Source organism: Vanessa atalanta, chromosome 25, assembly GCF_905147765.1.
Source record: "Vanessa atalanta chromosome 25, ilVanAtal1.2, whole genome shotgun sequence".
Taxonomy (NCBI): domain Eukaryota; kingdom Metazoa; phylum Arthropoda; class Insecta; order Lepidoptera; family Nymphalidae; genus Vanessa; species Vanessa atalanta.
The window spans coordinates 1,368,813-1,391,425 of NC_061895.1; the positions used below are offsets into that span (position 1 = coordinate 1,368,813).

The 22,613-nt window shown below is 32.9% G+C and overlaps 1 protein-coding gene across 2 annotated transcripts in view; it reads left to right on the forward strand.

Moving 5' to 3' along the window:
• Positions 1-22,613, forward strand: part of LOC125073773 (paired box protein Pax-5) — a 95,600-nt gene that overhangs the window by 52,694 nt on the left and 20,293 nt on the right. For both annotated transcript variants that reach the window (XM_047684807.1, XM_047684808.1), the window contains 2 exons: positions 6,412-6,577; positions 18,773-18,970. In XM_047684807.1, coding sequence (XP_047540763.1) covers positions 6,412-6,577; positions 18,773-18,970 — 364 coding nt within the window. The remainder of the gene's footprint in view (positions 1-6,411; positions 6,578-18,772; positions 18,971-22,613) is intronic.

A 22,613-nucleotide genomic window follows, 5' to 3' on the forward strand; every position in this document is an offset into this window, starting at 1 on the left:
ATACCGACACGGCAGGTACAACAGGTCGCATTAGCGCGTTAGTGTATGTGAAGGCACGCTGGGGTGTGCGCTGGCGCATAACGTTACATTATACAGAGTGTTTGTTTTAGGACAAAAACTGTTTCAAAACGCTCTGTCGTATATGACTGTAGTACAATGGAATATGAAACCTAAAATTATTATTGATAGGACCGTGTGTCTATCAGACGAGGTCTTTGACCTTTCATTTAAGCTCCTGAGATTTTTTTTTAATTCTAAATGCTTCGTCTAGATAATTTAATAAAACACGTGTAATTCATGTCGTGCTTAGAAGTGACGGAAAATATCATGCGTGAGTGATCAAGCAGGTTGCATGTCTCGGATGAAAATCTGCCTCGTGTATCTCAACCGTATAAGAGCAGAGTATTAATAACCTCAAAAGTATATTTTAAAAAAGAGATCTTAGCTCAGCTGTTTGGGTAATAGATACAATAAGTTATTTGTGAAATTTTCTAACAGGAAAAGTAAAAATTAATGAACTTTGAATTGTTCAATTTATTAACAAGAAAAATACAGTACATGTCAATTATACCCTGTAACACTCAGAATAATATCTACCGGTGAATTGTTTTTTGGAATTGCATTATAAGTTCCTGAGGTTACATCTGTGTACAAACAAACATACCTCTTTTTAATATTAGTATAGAAAAACACTGACAAAAATACGAGTTAGAATTTTCATGATATATTTTAATAAAAAAATACAATCTTCAGTGATAGTAAGAACTCCTTATATGATTCATGAAAATGCCTTAAGTTGATACGCTATTTTGATACGCGTGTTCTTTAAATGCTGTAATAATTTGAGCCATAGTTGCATATCAATATCTCACACGTCACAGTGCGTTGCGTTACGAGTTCCTTCTTAAATATTAGCTCCACTGAACTTTACCAGAACGTATTTTTGTTCAAATCATCTTCAAGCCAAATTAAATCGTATTATTTAACGTTCGAAACAAAACGTCCTCAAAAACAGAGGGATCAAATCACTCGAATTAAATAGAATCCCGCAGGAAACGGAAGCTGCTGTCCCTCCAAATAAGACTTTGCGTGACTGGCCGACAATAATAATAATATTTACTAGCTTTTGCACTCAGATTCGATCGTGTCATGGACGTTCAGCTAAATGAGTTCAGAACTCAATTCGTAATCTATTCGTGAGATTATGAAGACCGTTGATACGCTATATTGATACGTGTATCCTTTAAACGATAACATTATTATAAGCAATGTCGCATATAATTTTTTGATATTATACCATCGTGTTCTGCGATGAGTTGCGAGTTTGTTGTTACAGAATAATTCGGAAACTATAAAGTGAAATGGACACAATCTTACTTGATGTCATATTTAATTATTCAAATTCTGAAATAAGTAGGTATTTTCGTCTAGTCCATCAAAGATCACTTTTAATTTTTTAATTTTTCTTAATTTTGTTTCATCTTAAATCTATCACTGGATATATAAGATACGTGTATATTATATTCTAAACCAACGATAAACACCAGGCTTTTGAATCCATATAGTTATTTACTTTTAAAGAATAATCCCTCTATTTTTATGAATAGGCTCAAAGTTAAGTTGCTATTCATAAAATCTTAATTGTATCTAATTAAGTGGAGTTGCTTCTAAATGTTATTTAGGAAAATTCTCTCGCAAAATACTCGAACCCCTGTTAATAGGACGAAAGTAGTATCAACTAAGCACCCATGTACCGGGGTAATTAACTATAATGACAAGATGGCGCGCCGGAAGTAGGGATGCGCGGGAAACTCTCGCCAGGTGAGGTTGTTGGATTGTATTTAAAATAAATTTTGAGACATGTTTGCAACTATAGTTTATACAATTCTAGAATCTTTATAATGTTTTAAAAATAGTCATATTCCCTTTTAGGTACTTTGAGTATCACGATATCACGATTGGCATTTGTTTTTAAATTTTTAAAATTTTAATATACTCTTCTAAGCTGACAATCCAAGACTGTTCGAATAAAGTTTAATTTGAATCGGTTATGTACCTATCTATATAAATATTATGCCAAATTAAAAAAAAAAACTGTTTATATATTAAACAAATTGTCTTATATCTACATAATGAGAAATTTTATTAAGCAAAATATAATCATAGCGGAGCCCTTGTAATTAACTATAATGGCGGACAAGATGGCGCTGCGGAAATAGGGACGCGCAGGAAACTCTCGCCAGGTGACGCTCTTGGCTTTGAAATATGCTCATCTCTAATGAATTTGGAGATTCTTTTTACCCTGAGGGTGGTAAATGACAGCTGTGCAGCCTCTTTTATACTACCTTATATTGCTACAATTTATATTGAATAGAATTAATTAAATCGTATCTTAAGTACATCCTTACTCATATGATATATTGGTTAGTTTAATCAGTTGGTACCCACTAAACGTACCTGTAATGGTCCCACGAGTGGACTAAATTTATTTTGAGAGAGTTTGGAGTTCATTCCACGCTGATTCAATGCGAATTGGATTTGCATGTAGTAGAGTTTCATCTGTGGCAATAAGAGGGGGTTTTATATTTTAGGAATGCTTTTGTTGTCATTATTAGTTTACATTTATTCTGCTAACGTCAATAGACGTTCTTTCATCTTAAAACCAATGAAACGTTTTTTGACTTTCCTTGAGGTTTTTGCTTGTAAATAAATATGTTCAGAAATCGTCCAGCTAAGCCTAATTTGTTTATAACTTTCGTATATACAGTATATAGTAGGTATATACAGTATCATAAATTCATATAAACTGCTTAGCAGATAAGTCTCAAACTTTTTACGAATTTGTACGTTACGAAAATACTGCACCGATTTGATGTCGAGTCTTATTTTTTTATGACATTTGAATATATATAATCATACCACCCAATACCAGCAATAAAATCGCAACCAAGACCTAAATATACTCTTCGTCGTCATTGACAATGATAAATAAAACGTAAAGCTAACGCTCAGCTCAAATTATAAAACAAAAGATGAAACACACGCGGTACGTTACAGTGTAGCCACAAGATCGAATACAATTTCCCTGCAGTGCGAAACGACACGTATTTTTATCAATACTTTAATAATTAAAATAACACCGCGTACTAAACGAGATATGCAATGAATAATTGAATATTTTTGGCAATAGGTAATGTTCCGCCTTTTGTTTTATAATTAGAGAGCTGCCGTTTCGGAATGTAGATCCTACCGTTGCTATTTTATAGTTCTATATATAAAGTGTCCTAATTTAGCAAATCACTGATCTGTTGAGATGAAAACAAACCGAGCACGGTATCGACCGAGGCACTGGGCGTGACCGGTCGATGTGCCGTCACGCCTCGCGTCCTCCCACCCGGGTGTCCTGGAGACGAAATTTGCACTACTTATTTATATTACTTTAAATAAAAATATAACCATCTAATAAATATTAACGTTATTTATTTCGGAAGTCGCCATTCGATTACGTCATTGGCTCTGTTGATTTGTAATTAAGATAAGGATAAGTGTTCTTTTTTTAATTTCGACTTATTTATTAAAGTGTTTTTATACAGTAATATAAAGTATGAATTAGTGCTCTTTATATATAAAATAAATATCTGCTATAATTATGTTTCTCGTAAATCCCGTAGTCCTTAGGTATCAGAGTATCTCTGAGTCTAATTCCATTAATATTAGATCAGTGCTTTGGTAGCATATAAACAGGTATATTATAACACTTACATTAAAAAACAATATCTTTATTTAAAAAAAGGTTCATTTAAAGTTGAATACAATGAAGATTCTAACGAGAATATCCGTTAATAAACTCATTAGCTACTTTTTCTTTTTCCTTAGATTTCATTTTATTCGTCATCTGATCAACATACATTAACAGCCTGTAAATTTCCCACTGCTGGGCGAAGGCTTCCTCTCCCCCTTTTGAGGAGGAGGTTTGGAGCATGTTCAAACACGGTGCTCCGATGCGGGTTGGTGGATGTGGGCGCACATGTGGCAGAATTTCATTGAAATTAGTCACGATTTCCTCACGATGTTTACCGCCGAGCACGAGATGAATTACAAACACAAATTAAGTACATGAAAATTCAGTGGTGCCTGCCCGGGTTTGAACCCGCCATCATAAAATAAGATGCACACGTTCTAACCACTGGACCATCTCGGCTGTCCCTCTGTCATCTGATCGTTTACATCCACCTCTATCGTCACTCACTCTATCCATGTCTTATTAGGTCGTCCTCTTCCATTCCTCTTCGTTCTTGCTCGTCACTCTATTAGTCATCACTCATAAGGTACTCTATGTTATTATAGCTCTAATGTTATTCTCTTGGTCTACCTAAGTAGCATCTATCCTGTATGTAAATACAAAATAAAAATATTATTTATTCGAGTAAACTCATAAAATAACTTTTGAATCGTCATGTTGAATTATATTTAAAGCTACCACCGGTTCATAAAATAAAATTAAAATTCTACCGAGATGTCCTGACAAGAAACTCAGTAGTTACTCTATCCTACCATATGTGAATAAACAACAATTATTTTTTTATATATAAATAAATACTAAGTCGACGCTTTTTTCTTATTCTTTAATATAATCTTGTATTGAGTAATATACTCGTACTATGTATATCAATGAATTTTTGTATGAGGTTTTTTTTTTTTTTAAACGGTAGTTGTACAATTGTATCATCTACTACCCGTCCGGTATCAGCTTCGGATGTTACATAAAACGTTTATATTGAAGGACGAATTCTAGTTTTGTTTTATTTTTTATTTATATAGACTAAGATCTTTTTGCGTGTATTATTTTTCTAACGGAATATTAGGAAAACGACTTATGTACAAGGACAAGGACAGAGAAATGCTTTCTTTTACAAATATCTTAAGCATGATAATTGAATGACTGTTTTGAAAATGTTACGCGGGAAGTCAAATACGCTATACCGCTTTAAGCGCAAAGTGATCTTCGTATCGATTATTCAAAAAGTTATTTAGAAGGTTCATCGGTTTTGTCAGTCTCGTTGGACAGTGGCTTAATATAACAGACCCCGAGGTTCTAAATTCAAATTTCATGTCGAGTCGATCAGTAACAGCCTCAAGTCTGGAAGTGTGGTACATGTGCTTGTAAGAATGTTAAGCCTTTCATTTCTTGATTCGTGCCATATTTTCCGTCCCTACGTCATGGGTAGTTAGCTAGTATCCCTTGTAAATAGTTGTCGTAGCTGAAATCGATTAGTCCGTCACCACCGTCCATAGACAATAGCGATATTAACCATTCCTTACATCGCCAATGGGCTACCAACCTTGGGAACTAAGATGTTATGTCCCTTGTGCCTGTTACACTCACTCACTCATCCTTCAAACCGTACAACAATACTGAGTATTGCTGTTTGGCGGTAGAATATCTGATGAGAGGGTACCTACTCACCACCAAGTATCTTAGTATTCTTCATTCAAATGTCAATTATTTAAACCGCCCTTAAAGCAGAATTTGTAAATACATAAGGCTGTTATTATATATATGTATTCGTATCAAAATAAACTTACGAATATTCAGCATTGTAGCGATCTGTTGAGATGAAAATAAAACCGGTGGCACTATCGACCGAGGCACGGGGCGTGACCGATCGATCGTCACGCCTCGTGCTCACCCGGTTCTTAAAGGTTGCTTCTAAAGGGATGGCAAGACATTAGAGTGTATGGGGATTTTAATGTTCTCCGATGGTGACGTGATGAGGGGTTATGTATTTTACCAACATTTGAATATCTATTTTACTTATAAATAAAAATATTCTCATAATGTAGATTATTATCGTCTTAACTTAGTTTATATAAGTATGTATAAATAAATTATATTTTCGATACATTTATTTTAAACTCTAGGTAGCTCTATACGTAATGGTGTAATACCTTTTGGGTTTTTTTTTATATTTACTTATGTTGTATCTACTCCATTTAATTTCTCGGACTTAATACCTACTGTTGGATAACCCAAAAAAGCTACCACGTATACCACGAATGAAACTTGCTTGGTGGTAACCAATACGTATACGGTATACGTTTTAATTTATAATATTTGGGCTTTGTGCAATCCACCGATTCGCCATTTATTCTACCGCCTAGCAGTAATAATTAGATTCATTGTCTTCCGGTTTGATGATTTAGTAAGCCAGTGTAATTACAAGCACAAGGGACATAACATCCTACATGATGTTTTCCTTCAGCGACAAGCACGACTTGATGTATAAAAACAAACAAAGCAAATGAAAATTTTGCGTTGCACGCGTTCTCACCCTGCTAAATTATGTTCTGCTAAATATATGGATGTTCATCAAAAGAAAACTAGTTTTTAATTGTCTGTTTTATTTCCAGGTCACGGAGGTGTCAATCAATTAGGTGGTGTTTTCGTGAACGGACGACCTTTGCCGGACGTCGTACGGCAGCGGATAGTGGAGCTGGCTCACAGCGGCGTGCGGCCGTGCGATATTAGTCGACAGCTACGAGTGTCACACGGATGTGTGTCGAAGATACTGTCTCGGTGAGTGTGACATTACTTTTTAATTTGCATTCATAACATTTTGATACACCTCTTCTATTTAGTAGGTTTATAGCGTAGAGCATCGTTCAGCTACTAAGAAGGTACTATTTAACTCTTCGTTTTTTTTTTTAAATTGTAATATTATAAATTATACGATGAGATCTGTATGAGAATTGTTTTTTTTTCGGTTGAACATCTTCACTGATTATTATTAATAATCATTATAAATAGAATATCTAGCAAAAATATTATATGGTCCTTCATAAATTATATTATATATAAAACTTTATTAAACTTATTAATACATTATTTTCCATATTTGATTAATGACGGCTTCACAGATACATTATATTTTGGGCACATGCCAAACATTAAACATCCTAAGCGACGACAATAACACCATTGTTTAAACAAGAAAGAAAAAACCAAAAACTATGTCACCATTAAATTGAGCTATTATAAAGCTGTGTGTTAGAAAAATCTTAGATCCAATTACAGTGGCACGAGCGAAACTATATCCACGCGATAATGACCTTTATCACATTAAAATCAAAGGTGATATTCGTCTGTTTGAATAAACAAAAGGCGAAAACAATGGTTTTACATGGGTGTAATGTCTGATGATAGTGAGCGCACGCGCCGCTCTGCTCAGCGAACGGAACATAAAGACATACATACATAATGTATATGATTCATGGCATTGTCGCAACACATAAGAACCGTACTTTGTGTAATTGTTAGTGTCGAAATTATTTTCAGTTGAAGGTTCTTGCGAGGCTCATGTTGGATACCGAATTAAATAGTTCGTTGTTGATTCTGATTGGTTGCTGTTCTTCAGAAGAATTAGATACCGCGGTATAGATTTTTGTTTACGAATATCAATAATATTTTAGTAGCGCTCATTTTGTTAACAACAATGCTGTTAATTTTCCTTTTATAAAAACATTAGTTTATATTAAAAAAGAAACTATATATATAACTATTATCCAATTAAATACAACTTTTAGTTTGAAAAAAAATAATTACAGATAATAAAAGGTGAAGCTAACCTTCTTGTACTAAGACGATAATCGACTTTAAATTTTCATATCAGTAGCCCGTACTCCGTTGAGCTATAAGCCCTGTAATCACGTTCATATGATGGAAATAAGGTTCGAAACAGATAACATATAATTAGAACAACTGTCTATAGTACTCTGCTCGTCCCGATTTTGCTCGGCTGTATCACATATTCAGTAATACAAGACTTTGCTTCTATTGGTCGTAGAGAGATGGGGTAACCTATAGCCTTCCTTGATAAATGATAAATAACTGATAAGTATTTTTTAAGTTCCAAACAAACAAACAAATTTTACGAAAATACTATATAGAATTAATGTAAATTAAGATTCGATTATGGAATCAAAAATACTTTTTTTATTTGAAAAAAGTTATAGACTTTTTTTAAATTTAATTTTAATAGTCTACAGTTCCTCTCTAATTCAAATAATTAATATGTCATTTTGACAGATTCTATTTTCGAAAAATGTCAAAATTTCGAACATCGTCAATTAGAATTTAACTTACGTTTAAAAAATTGATCCAGAAAAAAAATTTAACTCTTAATATTTATTCGTCGTTTTGAGAAAGTAATTAATTTATCAAAACCGCGCGCCTCATTAGCGGTCATCTATCGCTTAACAACCGTAATCAAGACGATTAACTAAACCGCTGTTTAATGCACCATGTTATTGCTCCAGTTTTAAACTGGTCATAGTGTTTTATTAGAATCTCTTAACCATCGTTAATTATTTGTAAGTGATCCACTGCTATCTGCTATCTGCTGCGGGCAATACTTTCTTTCCAGTTAAGGAGGTTTGGATACCTATATGACGGTATGCAAATCAAATCAAATCAAATTATACTTTATTCAAGTAGGCTTTTACAAGCACTTTTGAATCGTCATTTAACAATCTATTTAAAGTAAAGCTACCACCGATTCAGAATGTAGATTCTACCGAGAAGAACCGGCAAGAAACACAGTAGTTACTCTTTTTAATATCTAAAAATACAGTCATGTTAGTTAAATACAAATATATATGTATGTTATGTCTCCTGCCTGGAAGTCAACAAGCAATATCTCAAAGGCTATTTCTTATACTATATATACCTACTTCGCATATTGTATCTCAAAGTACGAGATGAATTATAGCACAGTAAAAACACATGAAGACTTATTTCTTGCACACGATCGTTGAACACGCGATCTCCGGTAACGATCTAAATGTTTAATCCACTGAGCCATCTGAGTTCTATTTATAGTATCAATAATAAAATCTTAGAATTATAATTAGACAATTAGTACAATACATCCCTTAAAGGATTTAATCGTGATAAAATAATACCAGACGCAGTAGTTTTCGTTTAAAAATATTTATTAAAACTTATATTCAATTTCACGTCTAAGTATGTCTGTGTTACATCTTGTAACTTAATTTTATACTTATGAAAATACAATCTAGTAAACCATACTTGAATATTATCCGGAGTTCGAGGGTTCAAACCCTAGCAAGCACAGTTGATTTTTAATATACTTAAAGTAAGTAACAGCCTTTAAATCTCGCACTGCTTGGCTAAGACCTCCTCTCCACTTGGGGAGAAGGTCAAGAGCTTATTCCACTATCCGTCAAGGGTTGGTATATAGACATGTAGCAGAATTTCATTGGAATTTAACACGTGCCAGTATCCTGACTACTAATTGGTGTTTATTTATTTTGCAAGAAGAAAACTGTCATTAGTTAACGCTTATACTTACATCCGAATCAGTTCAGCCACATTTGAATCCAATCCGTATTAAAACGTGGAAAATTTAGCTTCAACCTAACATTGGGGAGAGTCGAGATGGCCCAGTGGTTAGAACGCGTGCATCTTAACCGATGATTTCGGGTTCAAACCCAGGCAGGCACCACTGAAACTTCATGTGCTTAATTTGTGTTTATAATTCATCTCGTGCTCGGCGGTGAAGGAAAACATCGTGAGGAAACCTGCATGTGTCTAATTTCAACGAAATTCTGCCACATGTGTATTCCGCTAACCCGCATTGGAGCAGTGTGGTGGAATATGCTCCAAACCTTCTCCTCAAAGGAGAGGAGGCCTTTATCCCAGCAGTGGGACATTTACGGGCTGCTAGAGTAACATTGGGGCGTTAAACCTTTTTTTTTTTATAAAGTTGGACGGACACTGGCTCACTTACTCTTCCAAACATCACATAACATTACTTAGTAATGTTCTTTGGTGATAAAACATCTGATTAATACGTGGTACATATGAGTATTACTTCCGCCCTACCGCCAATTATCTACTAACTTTTAAAGTATTTCCTTTGTCTTTCACAAGTTAATTTTGTCTAATTTTAAATACATTTTGATGTATACTGTTAATATACGATGTTAAATAACAAAACGAAATTAATATTTACAAACACAAGTGTATTAAACAATAGACACAACGCTATATGAATGACCACTCCGACTGGCTATTGTTCGTTTTAAATTGAAACTGACCCTAGTGATGCGAATCCCCGGACGCGGGATTATGTTAAAACGTCATTAAAATCCCGTATTTTATGTATACTGAGACATGATAATTTTCTTGGGAATTATTATTGTTTAATATAATTTGGTTCTTAATTTGAAGCAATATGTGTTATACCTAAATAATAATGTCAACAATATTTTTGACTATTTGTATTTAATATAAAGGTGTGTTTTTACTTGGTGGTAGGGCTTAGTGCAAGGTTAGTGCGTCTGGGTAGATACCATCTGCTCATCAGATATTCTACCGCCAAACAACGGTACTCAGTATTGTTGTGTTCCGGCTTAAAGGGTGAGTAAGCCAGTGTAACTACAGGCATAAGGGACGTAACATCTTAGTTCCCAAGGTTGGTGGCAAATTGGTGATGTAAGGAATGGTTAATATTTCTTAGAACGCCATTGTCTATGGGCGGTGGTGACCACTTACCATCAGGTGGCCCATTTGCTCGCCCGCCTACCGATATTATAAAATAGATAAATAAATAAAAAGTTTTATATTATGTGATGAAATGTTTTCGCTTGATGACAAAATATCTTGCGTAATATTCAATACACGTAAATTATTTAATTTAAAGTAAAATCGGTTGTGTCCAAATACATAGCTGTAGGGCTTTGAGCGAGACTATCGGAGTAGGTACCACCCTCTCATCATATTTCACCGACAAGAAGCAACTCTTAGTAGGTATTGTTTGGACATAACATCTTAGTTTCCGAGATCAGTGGCGCATTGACGATGTCGAGAATTTTTTTTTACGGTGCCAATGTCTTTAGGCAATGTTGTGACGTCACCATAAGGTGACGTATTTGCTCGTCCACCAAATCAAATCAAATCAAATCAAAACATACTTTATTCAAGTAAGATTTTACAAGAACTTTTGAATCGTCATTTAACAAACTATATTAAGTAAAGCTACCACCGGTTCGGAATGTAGATTCTACCGAGACGAACCGGCAAGAAACTCAGTAGTTACTCTTTTTCAACATCTAAAAATACAGTCATGTTAGTTAAATACAATTTAACTAACATAACACCGTCCTATGACATCAAAAACTTCAATAATTATCTTATTGAATTGAGTGTACAAATTTCAACATTATTAAAAATAGGTACGTGTAAATAAAATGATTACGAACAAATATTAAACTACGTAAAAAAATGTATCAACAGACATAGAATTTTTAAATAAAATAACAACGAAAGATCAATATTTATCGACACGTTAAAATACAACAATTTCACCGGGATACACCCAATCCCGTTTCACATCACTAGTCCCGCGGGAGAGCTGAATGGAAGCTCTATTGCTTTTCAATTTATTTGTCTCGTGCGACCTCTATCCCTGTTTTGAACTCGGTATGTTTTTTTTTTATCCACTGCAATATCGTTGTTGTGTTATATTTTTGTTCATAACTGACAACGCTATTATTTTTATATATATAGGTATATTTAGAAGTTTTCAGATGAATCATGACAAAGAGAGTTTTAATAATGATATTTATTTATTAGAATCATAACATACATGTACATGTACATGCATATATCATAATTTATGAATAATATTACAATTAGTACGTACTTATTCTATGAGTACAAGCGCATGAACCAAGCCGAGCCTGTCTCAGACGCTGGTCCCTTTTTTTTATTGCATTGGTTGGCGGACGAGCATATGGGCCACCTGATGGTAAGTGGTCACCACCGCCCATAGACAAAGGCGCTGTAAAAAATATTAACCATTCCTTACATCACCTATGCGCCACCAACCTCGGGAACTAAGATGTTATGTCCCTTGTGCCTGTTATTACGCTGGCTCACTCACCCTTCTAACCGGAACACAACAGTACAGTGTACTGTTATTTGGCGGTAGAATATCTGATGAGTGGGTGGTACCTACCCAGACGGGCTTGCACAAAGCCCTACCACCAAGTAAACGATGACGTTATAAAATTATACAAATATAAAGCTAATATGTGTGTAGTAACATAGTCGGTAGAAGTGAGTCAATGATAACAAAAGAGTTTTAATTATTTTTGCTTCATTACACAGTATTAAACAAAGTCGCTTACCGCTGTCTGTCATTGTATGCTTAAAATTACACAACGAATTTTGGTGCGGTTTTTTTCAATAGATAGGTTGATTCAAGAGGAAAGTTTATATGTATAATACATGCACAATATAGTAGAGAAACGCTGAATATTTTAGAGGTTTCTAAAGTGATGTCGTAAATAAACTGGCTGAATCCTACGTGGTATTGTACACTTCAAAAAAGATATTTAAAAAAGTCTAAAATGGTATATGGTATTTGGGATAACCCATAATAACCATTATTTAGCCTTTACTTTTAACGAGAAATGATGGCTTATTTTCGAAACGTCTTTAAGCAATACAGCATTAATCCTAATCCAATTAAATGTATTCAGTATTAACCTTAAATGATTTGTGCTTAATATAGATCAATATGGTAATTTAAATGAATATTTTCGAAGACATTACAGATTTTAAATGCAGTGTCATAGCGGTTTGTGTTGTCTAATGACAAAAAAATCTGAGAACGTTATATCCGTGCGAAACCGGGGTGAGTTGCTAGTCATCTATATAATGACTTATATTTAATAACTTGAGCACACGACAACATCTTTCCTTGTTTTAACTTGACAATCCATTCCCTGTCCCTCTCACACACACTCCTAATTCTATTAGACGCTGCATTCTTAGCAATTGGTGGAATGCGTTCGAAATATTTAAAAATATTGAATCGAATGTACAATTCTATATTTGAAAATTTAAAATTCAATAATAATTATTATCTAAATCATAACCGACATTAGAGAATTCAAATCTAGACAAGTGCCGATGAAACAAACCGGCGGAGGGAACTAAACGATTTTTTTTTTTTAATGTCATAGTATAAAAATTATTTATATTGTTCACAGATAATCTTTTGTGTAATTCATATGCTTTGTCAAGTTCGTAAATTAGATTTTTTTTTGTTTTTTTTTTTTTCGGTCTGTATTTCTTTGAGTGCGTTAATTATTAGTATATGTTAGTGTTTTATGGATTGCAATTATTTATTATAAATAAGAACCTATTAAGAATTGTTATAAACATCACATGTGTTGTACAGAAATATACACACAAAAGCGTAAATAAAAGTTTTTAAGATTTAAAAGAGAAAACCACTTTTATAGTGACAGCAACCTTGTTAAATTATATATGTATGTAACTATAATGTTTTGCATTTTATTATAAAACATTTTTTTTTATTTACATAATACTGTTTCTAAATATCTTATCAACCCACATCAGCGTCTCTCTGCCAAAATAAGGTCCAATTAAATTAAGCACTTCTTGTAATAATTTAATTTAATGACGTATATTTAAATTTTTGATCGTCGAAATTATTTCAGGCAATTATGGTATCTGTACTAATAAACATAAAAATAAAATTACCATAATTAATTTATATAATTATGAACTATTATTAATTTAGTCCGTATTTATCTTAATTGTGTCTAAACTACATTAATTTTTCAGTCACGTATTATTTAGCCCGTTAACCAATTACAGAGGAGTAAATACAAATAGCAAACTTTGACCTTGAATTGACGCCATATCATTCGAGATCTTTAATAATCTTTGGTATCCATTATGACATAAGGCTGAATAATTTAGTTTTTTGTTTCAAAGTTCTAATCTCATGACAAGTTTGTTCGATTAAAAAAAAAAAAACTAACGCTGGTTCTTCTCAATTTAAAATTATTTATTCGCCTGATAAGCTGAAATGGATGTGAAAATATTATTATAATACTTGTTACATAACACTGGTTTTTTATTTAAAAAAAAAAAATTAAAATAAATGGACAAATTTCTATTGAAACTTATTAAGTAAAATCAAAGTTTTTAAAAATAAAGCTATATTAATCAAGAACTGTTTAAATTGCAAAAATATAGCGTGACTAACAAATCATGAGACTATATAAGTCATAGGTTTTTTTTTAGTCTGTCGATTGTAATTGGCGTAAAACTTTAACACGATCGTTTGAATTTATAACTCAACGGGTACATAACCATTAGCATATCATACACCCATCACTGATAACGTAACCTGCCTATATTTTTCTAGATCTAGACTAACGAACGAGGCGATAAGAACTAAGCCGACTTTTAATCGTAATTATTTCTTCAAAATCATTACTTGAGTACACAAACAATGTACAACCCAAAGTTCTTTATTCGTAAGTATTTAAAGAAATCTCGTCTTTATCGTATTAGTATAAAAACTATTTTCGTGTGATATATTAAACTTTAATTACAATATCGTTGGGTATACATTTATATTGTTTATTTTATACATTTTGAACTCTATATATATATAGATTGAGTCTGAAATTGTTTGATATTTTTTTCGAAGCGGAAGTGAGCCGGCCGTTACGCTTTCTGCGTCCAGACGTACGGACAGAAAAACTGTATAATTATTATATACGGACAGGACCGTGCTACTTTCGTTTGTATGTTAGTTGGTTTCAATTTTAATTCCGGAAAATATATTTTTTTTAATTGAATCGGCTTTAATTTTTTCTTCAGTGACATTGTAAAATATTACTTAACTGTTTTTACTGATTTGTATATCTGGCGTTGTAATTATGCTAATTAAAACTGATATACTATCGTAGCATCATACAAAAGACTTTTGCTTCATTATACTTCACTAACATACTCTAAATGTAAATTTGCATTTTGTGGATACCTATAGTAAAATGGACGTAACAGTACATCAATGATGTACGTGATAATTCAAACAAAAACGTTATTTGTTTCTATATATTAAAACGTCTTATGAACCATGAAAAGACAAATAAAATAGTTACATTCATATCCTTAAAGTCTAATTCATTTTGTTAGTGGACTTATTTCGTTTTTAGATAGCGTAGATATTTACGAATTAACCAAATAGGCAAATCAAAGTGAATTGCCGCCAAAAAAAGTAACGGTTGAATTTATTCAAATGCCAAGGAATAGGCTGTTAATGTTACATTATTCTCTGTGACACAAAAAGAGCATATTCGAAATTCTGCATTAGCCACCCTTAAAATAGCAAATCTCCCTCGAACAATCGCCTCTAAGCTTGTTGTAAAATATCAGTACCGTTGCCAACAAAATAATTAACATTTTTTTTTTAATTTATTACATTACTTGTTTTTGCATCCGTATCTTTTTGTAATACTTATATACAATTCATAGAGCTACATATATAAAGGTCTATTATATTATAATTATTATTTCAATTATACTATTACTATTAAGGACTGATGAGTTTGGTTATGAAAACTATGTCTATATATATGATAAAATATAAATAAAGGGTTAGTAATTTTTAATCAATTCAAAAAAGAACTTTAATTAATTAAATCGTCTACATTGACACTGACATTTTTTACTCAGCTTAGCATTTTGGCTCAGTTTAAAAATAAAATGATCTTAATTACTAACACACTATTTACTTGTATTATAAACGTGAATTCTGCCAACAATACTCGCACTAAGTAAGATAGATTATAACTATATATTTATAGGTATATATAGATATATGTAGAAAATTAATTAATATAAAACCTCTATTGTATTTACTAATACAATTTCGTACCTACTCGAAAATGCAGTAAATGCAGTAATTCACAAATCTAGTAAGACAGTATTATTTATCTGTAAAATTTAAGCTTTTTCATAAGTTTCTGAATCAAATTAAACAATATTCCAAAACATTTAAAAATCATATTACTCGAATCAATTAAAGTTTCTGTGAACACATAAAGATTATATTAGAAACATTGCATTGTAACGTCGCTGCTGTCGGTACTTTGATCGGGGTGTGATCACACTTGTAATTGGCTTACGTCGAAGCCCTTACACGTTATTACTTAAGTGCTAAACTATTGGATTACACGTTTTCACTCTTGTTTATGGTTAGATCAATTTGAATTTTGGTATTACTATTTAATAAAACATTTCATTATTTTGTTGTCGGTAGTGTAGTGTGGATTTGATTTTCGAATTGTACAAATGCTTACTAATGTTAAAACGAAGATTTTGGTTTTTGTTTCAATACGCTAATCTGAGGATCTGTTCGTTTTATTGGGTCATCTCGACTGCTGATTTTTTTTTGCATAAAAATTATAAGTCGTTTTCGTGGTAAGGTTTTTCAAATCCCGCCTGGGTAGGTAGTAACTTACTACTTTCAATCCCCAAAGAGTGATACTGATTATACAGTATTTTATATTCCAGTTTGAAAATTTAGTGAGCTAGTCAAACTACTGACACTAGGCACACTGCACAGAAATGGATAATATTTGTTTACAACGTACTTATGTCTGTGGGCGCTGGTGATTTATGATGGCATATTTGCACGTTAGTCTTAATACTTCTTTAAGGGTAATTTAATCACAAACATACTTCACAAATCTAGATCTAGTATAACAACATAACACCTGTATAAGAAATGCGTCAATGACAACAAAAGACAAGCAAAGTCACAATAACTGACTAGTATATAATTCGTCGATGACAAATAACACATCAATTTGCGGGTATTGAATATCCGACATATTGGACAGAGATAAGAAGGGTGTGGAGGAGGAGGGGGGCGAGGTAAAGTGATTACAAACACATGTATTGGCTTAGATTCAGTGATGGATTTATCTTTCTAATACTTATAATGAAACTGCTTCTCTATTACATTTATCGTGAATTTCAAGTGACTTACTTGGTGGTGAGTGAGTGAATTTACTAGGTGGTAGGATTTGGTGAAAGCCCGCCTGTGTAGTACCACCCACTCAGCATATATTTATTTAGTTCCAGTTTGAAGGGTGACTGAGCCAGACAAAACATCTCAGTTGGTTAGGCAAGGCGATGTAAGGAATGATTAATATTTCTGACAGGACCGACTCAGTGGTGACCATATCAATCAAACAAAAAATATTTTTACTTCTGTTATCTGTATAGGTACAATAATGTTACACGTAAGTAATGTTATTAAGGGTAAATTCACGTAGTAGGTAAGTTTTTTTTTAACTTAAATAATAATAATCATTTATACAATTTTGACCTTTAATATATATATATATATATACATAATATTGTATTAAATCCATTGGGTGGTGTTAATGAAAAACAATCTATTATCAAATAAATAGTTGAAGTCCCGCGGGACGCGACCCTCAGCGCGGGCACAGCTCCATAATAAATTACTTGTTCTTTAATATTTTTGAAAGGTCATTATTTGCTATAAAAATAGTTTCTGTTGCAAAATTTCAGCCGCGGCATCCTTTGATAGGGGTAGGTATCCTATGTCCTTTTTTTACCTGTACAATACATTTTCAAAATTATTGGTTGAGTACTTAAGAGGAAAAGAGAAAGAAGTAATGATAAATCGTAAAAAAATATAAAAAAAATAACTTCCACCTCACACCTAACGGACGGAGCCGCTAGCGGGAACTAGTCTTACATATTCTTACCTCTATTGATTTAATAATTATGTATTAAATCGTGCTCGGCGGTGAAAATATTGTGAGGATGCTTTGGCGGATGATAATATGACACGTATCCACCAATCCTTCACTGGAACAGAGTGGTGGAGTTACTTCTTCCTTTTATTTAAATATATATAAAGAGAAACACAAATTATATACCTACTTTAAAATAACATAAATAAAAAAAAACAACTTTAGTTACGACTCATCTCGACATTTCCAAAGTACATTCGCTGCAGAAGCAAAAAAATCGCCCTTTAAAATAAAGGGTAGGGGCACATAATCGAATTGCCATTATACTTCTCATTATTTTATTGAGCAGTCGAAATTTAATTTTCGACAGTCCTAATGCAAGGCCCCCAGGGGCAAGGGCGTGCTGTCCGTGCAGGCCCCGCTTTATAGCTGATTTGGGAATACGTGTATGGTGTGATTTCTTGCCTTTGTCATTTGTAATGAATTGTTCTTTTTAATCTGTTTTTAAATTCGACATTCGTAATTGAAAATATGTTGAATGGAGAAGAACCGAGGCCGTTTCAAGCTGATGTTGTTGATGTACCATAAATAAAATATTAAATTTAATATGTAATGTAAGCGACTAGTTTTCAGAAAGCCCACGTGTTAGGTGATTGGGTTCAGGTATTAGGTAACCTTTCGATAACCCTTACAACGTGTGCCTGAAATATCATGTAAATATATGTAAATATCATGATCGATTGATTAAGTTAAGCGTAACAAACAAACAAATAAATAAACTTATTTTCGTATTTATAATATTAGTTAAGATGAACCCACAAAAGAAACAATCTGTAATTGTTTTGAAAGCCTCCCCTCTGGAGCATAAAGATTGTTCCAGAAAGCCCAGTGACCTAAATAATAAAGCTTAGTATCACAGAGTTTTGACGTACACAGCTTATATTAGCTCGTTCTCGGTAAAGGAACATGTCATGAGGTGAAAATCTGATACCTGCGTATGAAGACATGGAGTATCCTCCAAACCTTCCCCTCAAAAGGAAAGGACGCCTTCGCTCTTATTTTTTTTTATTCTTAGAATAAGTTTGACGGTTTTAAATATTGTATTAAAATGTTATTGTTTTCACAGGTATTATGAAACGGGTAGTTTTAAAGCGGGCGTGATCGGCGGCTCCAAGCCTAAAGTCGCGACTCCCCCAGTTGTTGACGCTATCGCCGCATACAAGCGAGAAAACCCGACGATGTTTGCGTGGGAAATACGAGATCGGCTCCTCAGCGAAGGCATCTGTAGCCAGGACAATGTTCCCTCCGTTTCAAGTATTAACAGGTAATTAATTTAATTATAATGTTTTTTTGTTAGGAAAAATATACGCCCTACGCCCTACGCCCAAGATATAATTGACTTCTATGCCAAACTTTCAAATCTGTAATAATTTTGAGGGACTAAAGCGCGCTTAAGTGACTAATCATACGCTCAAATGAAACCGCGCAACAGAAAAACTGTGTAGTCTTATCTATAAGTATTCTACGATTGCAAAAGCCGCGCTTTTAATCTTGCGCCGCGTTTTTACGCACGCGCTTACCTGCGCAAATTGGTGTACAGATATGCTCGCGCAAATGGAGGGCGGAATGTTCATTGGATTGGACGACAATCAAACCATTAATGCCCATTTTACAACATATACAAAAGTTAATTTAAAAAAATATAATAATTCGTATATACTCGTGTTCACGATAATGCAATGTTTAATGTTACATAGTAGACCTTTTAATTACATTATCACACTCAAAAAAGTAGCAATCCTATAAATATAAATAAAACAATTCAAAGAAGAAATGCTTCTAATAAGAATGTACTAAAATTTACTTAACAACGACTTAAACCCACTCTAACTCTAAGTAACTCACTTCAAAAACAACTCTATCGAATAATGCGTTTTAAGTCACCCCAATTGTTTATTGATACCAATAACGGATTATTGTTCGGTAATGGAGCCCTAGGGCTGTTGAAATCGAGCGCAGGGGACGCAGAGAAAGGTTTGGACTCAATATGACATTGTATTGAATATGTATTAAGCGAGCTGAAATTATCTAATTTTATTTTTAATTAGGAATATATACAAATAAACTGCACGATTGTATGTCACCGATGTTTTTTGTAGACCAACATAAGTAGGTATAAAAATTAAATATAAATATTTAAAAAAAAACACATGATATGTTAATGTAGATAATATTATATTATGTTTATTACCAAAATACAGATCCTAGACAGAGCCACGTTGCTAGACTTAAATCCCGATTCAGCAAGAATTGACTTCGCATCTCACTCGTAAAATTTTGACAAGCGCCTTACGGTGATACCCTTTTCGATACGTCTGTTCTATCAATTCTTCACGCTCCTATTCTTGAGATTCAAGTTTCTTCTTTCAGAATAGCGTTGCAGTTAACTCAACGCCCACGCTTGGAAGTGTTGATACTCTCGTTTCTCGGATAGCATGTAAAACATTTCTAGTCGTGGGGAAGTGCCGTCCCATCGGATCACGAGAGTGTGGAGATGCACTATAACATGGACTTGTGGATTGTATAGTTGGCTAGCTTCCTTGAGATTGGCTACAATGACTGGCATCGGTTAGGAATAATATTTCTCTTTTTTTTTTTAATTAACAAATCTCTACAGACTTGATGTCGGTGCCTTGATAATAGTCTATAATTTTCGTTTAGTACCTCATCTTCACTATATCTTGATATTCAATTTATATAGCTTGTTCTTGTTTGTTTAATTGACAAATCTCTACAGATTTTACGTCGGTCTTTGGTCTATAATTCAACTTAAACTTTGGTCCATTCTATCACGAAAGTGTGGAGTATTCATAACTTGTGATGTAATACCTACCTCCGTTAACAGTTGTCACCATAGTATAGAAGCATAAAATTAGCCATTATTTTTAAATTTATCAACAACTAAACGAATACAATACTTAACAAGTTAAAATTGAACAGATAAACCAGAAAGCAAATATCTATTTACAGATAAGAATAAATTAATAAACGGTAGCATAGATTAAAAAGATATCCCACGCACGTAATAACATTTTTATTATCTTATCTGGCAACACTACGCGTAATTAGACGCGAGGATTTTTAATGCGGGTAACACTTGACTTTGAGTGCATATTATCAATACCGTCCGATATCGTTGTTTAGTTTTATTCATATTTTTTTATAAAACTTTGTTGCTTTACTAATCACCATAAAAAAATCCAAATTATAGATAAAAAATTAAACATGTATTAATTAGGCTGTCACAATACTTACATTTGCTAAAAAAAAAAATCAGCAAAAAAAATTACTTCACTAACAGTAATCAGTAATATATTTTTTTATTTCAAGCTAATCTTAAATTTATGAGAGGTTCAAGTATTGCTATTATGGACCTTTGATTATATTTATATGTCTAGATATACTGCAAAGTCTGAGAATGCATAAAAAAAATAGTGGTCAACTCCTGGCTATTAAATACACGCACACTAGTGTAGTAGTATGACATTTGGCGAGTATCAAGACTAACTGTTACGCGCACAAAGATAATAAAGTCGGGTCGTTTGTTTTAGTTCTTTTGTAACACAACTAGATAATCTAGGATGACAACATTACTCATCAAAGATGGCGATTATTAAATATTTTTGGCATTTGTTTGTTAAGTTACTAGCGACCCGCCCCGGCTTCGCACGGGTGTAATGCTGTTACAAAATATATTACAGAATGTCTTACAACGTTCACAGTTTTTTAGCCATTAGACAATACAAATCGCTGTGTCCTTGCGTTTTAAATCTGTAATATCTTCGAAAATATTCATTTAAATTACATGCTGTAAAGGGCCATATCGATTAATTTTAAACTTTCAATGTTTTTAAGGTACTTAATTGGGTAAGGATTAATTCTGTATTGCTTCGAAATAAGCCATTTTTTCTCGTAAAAAGTAAAGGCTAAAAAATGGCTATTGGGGGTTATCTCTAAGAGATAGACAAATACCATAGCAGATTTTTTGAAAACCTTTTTAAGGTGTACAATACTGTAGTATTTTATTTAGATCTATCTCGTAGAGTTCAGCCAGCGTTTGCAATGTTTGCGCAAAAAATGTGTACTTACGACATCACTTTAGAAACTCCTAAAATTATTAATGTTTCTCTACTATATTGTGCATGTATTATACATATAAACCTTCCTCTTGAATCAATCTTTCTATTGAAAAAAACCGTATCAAAATCCGTTGTGTAATTTTAAAGATCTAAGCATACATAGGGACAGACAGCAGTCAGTATATATTTATTTTTATGAAATGCCAGTAACAATTAGTCGTACGTAGTCCACAATACAATAGAATCTGTAACAAAAAAAAAAAACATTTTCCCATAACCGAAACTTGAAATAGGAAAAACTATGGTTTTATACGATTATTATAAGTGAAGCAATAATTCAATGGATGTGAGGCAGGATATCCTTCACGATGCGAGCACGTGTCCACTTCCGTGCCGCCATCTTTGTTGCTCCCTCCTTCCGGAGACAACCCCTTGCTTCAGGCTATGAAACATGATGGTTAACTTTAAAAAAAAAAATAATAAACCTTTTTCCATAAACACATTTACTTAATAATATATAAAAACAAATTTCACTATTTCGCGTCCGAAATGATTCACTCAAACTTAACACATATTAGTCGCACTCAATGTCGAAGCTTAAAATTTACGTGTCTAATTAAATTTCTAATTATATATATAAAATTTTAAAAACATATAAATAACTATATAATATAGTCATTTTAACTTGCAACACTAGGGGCTGATTTTGCATGTATGAGATGCCAAAAAAGGATATATAAAAAATGTTACTTTTCCTTATTCATAAGCACAAACATAGCAGTATACCGATATTTCTTTGTCACAGTATTTTCAAAAGAAATTGTTCGC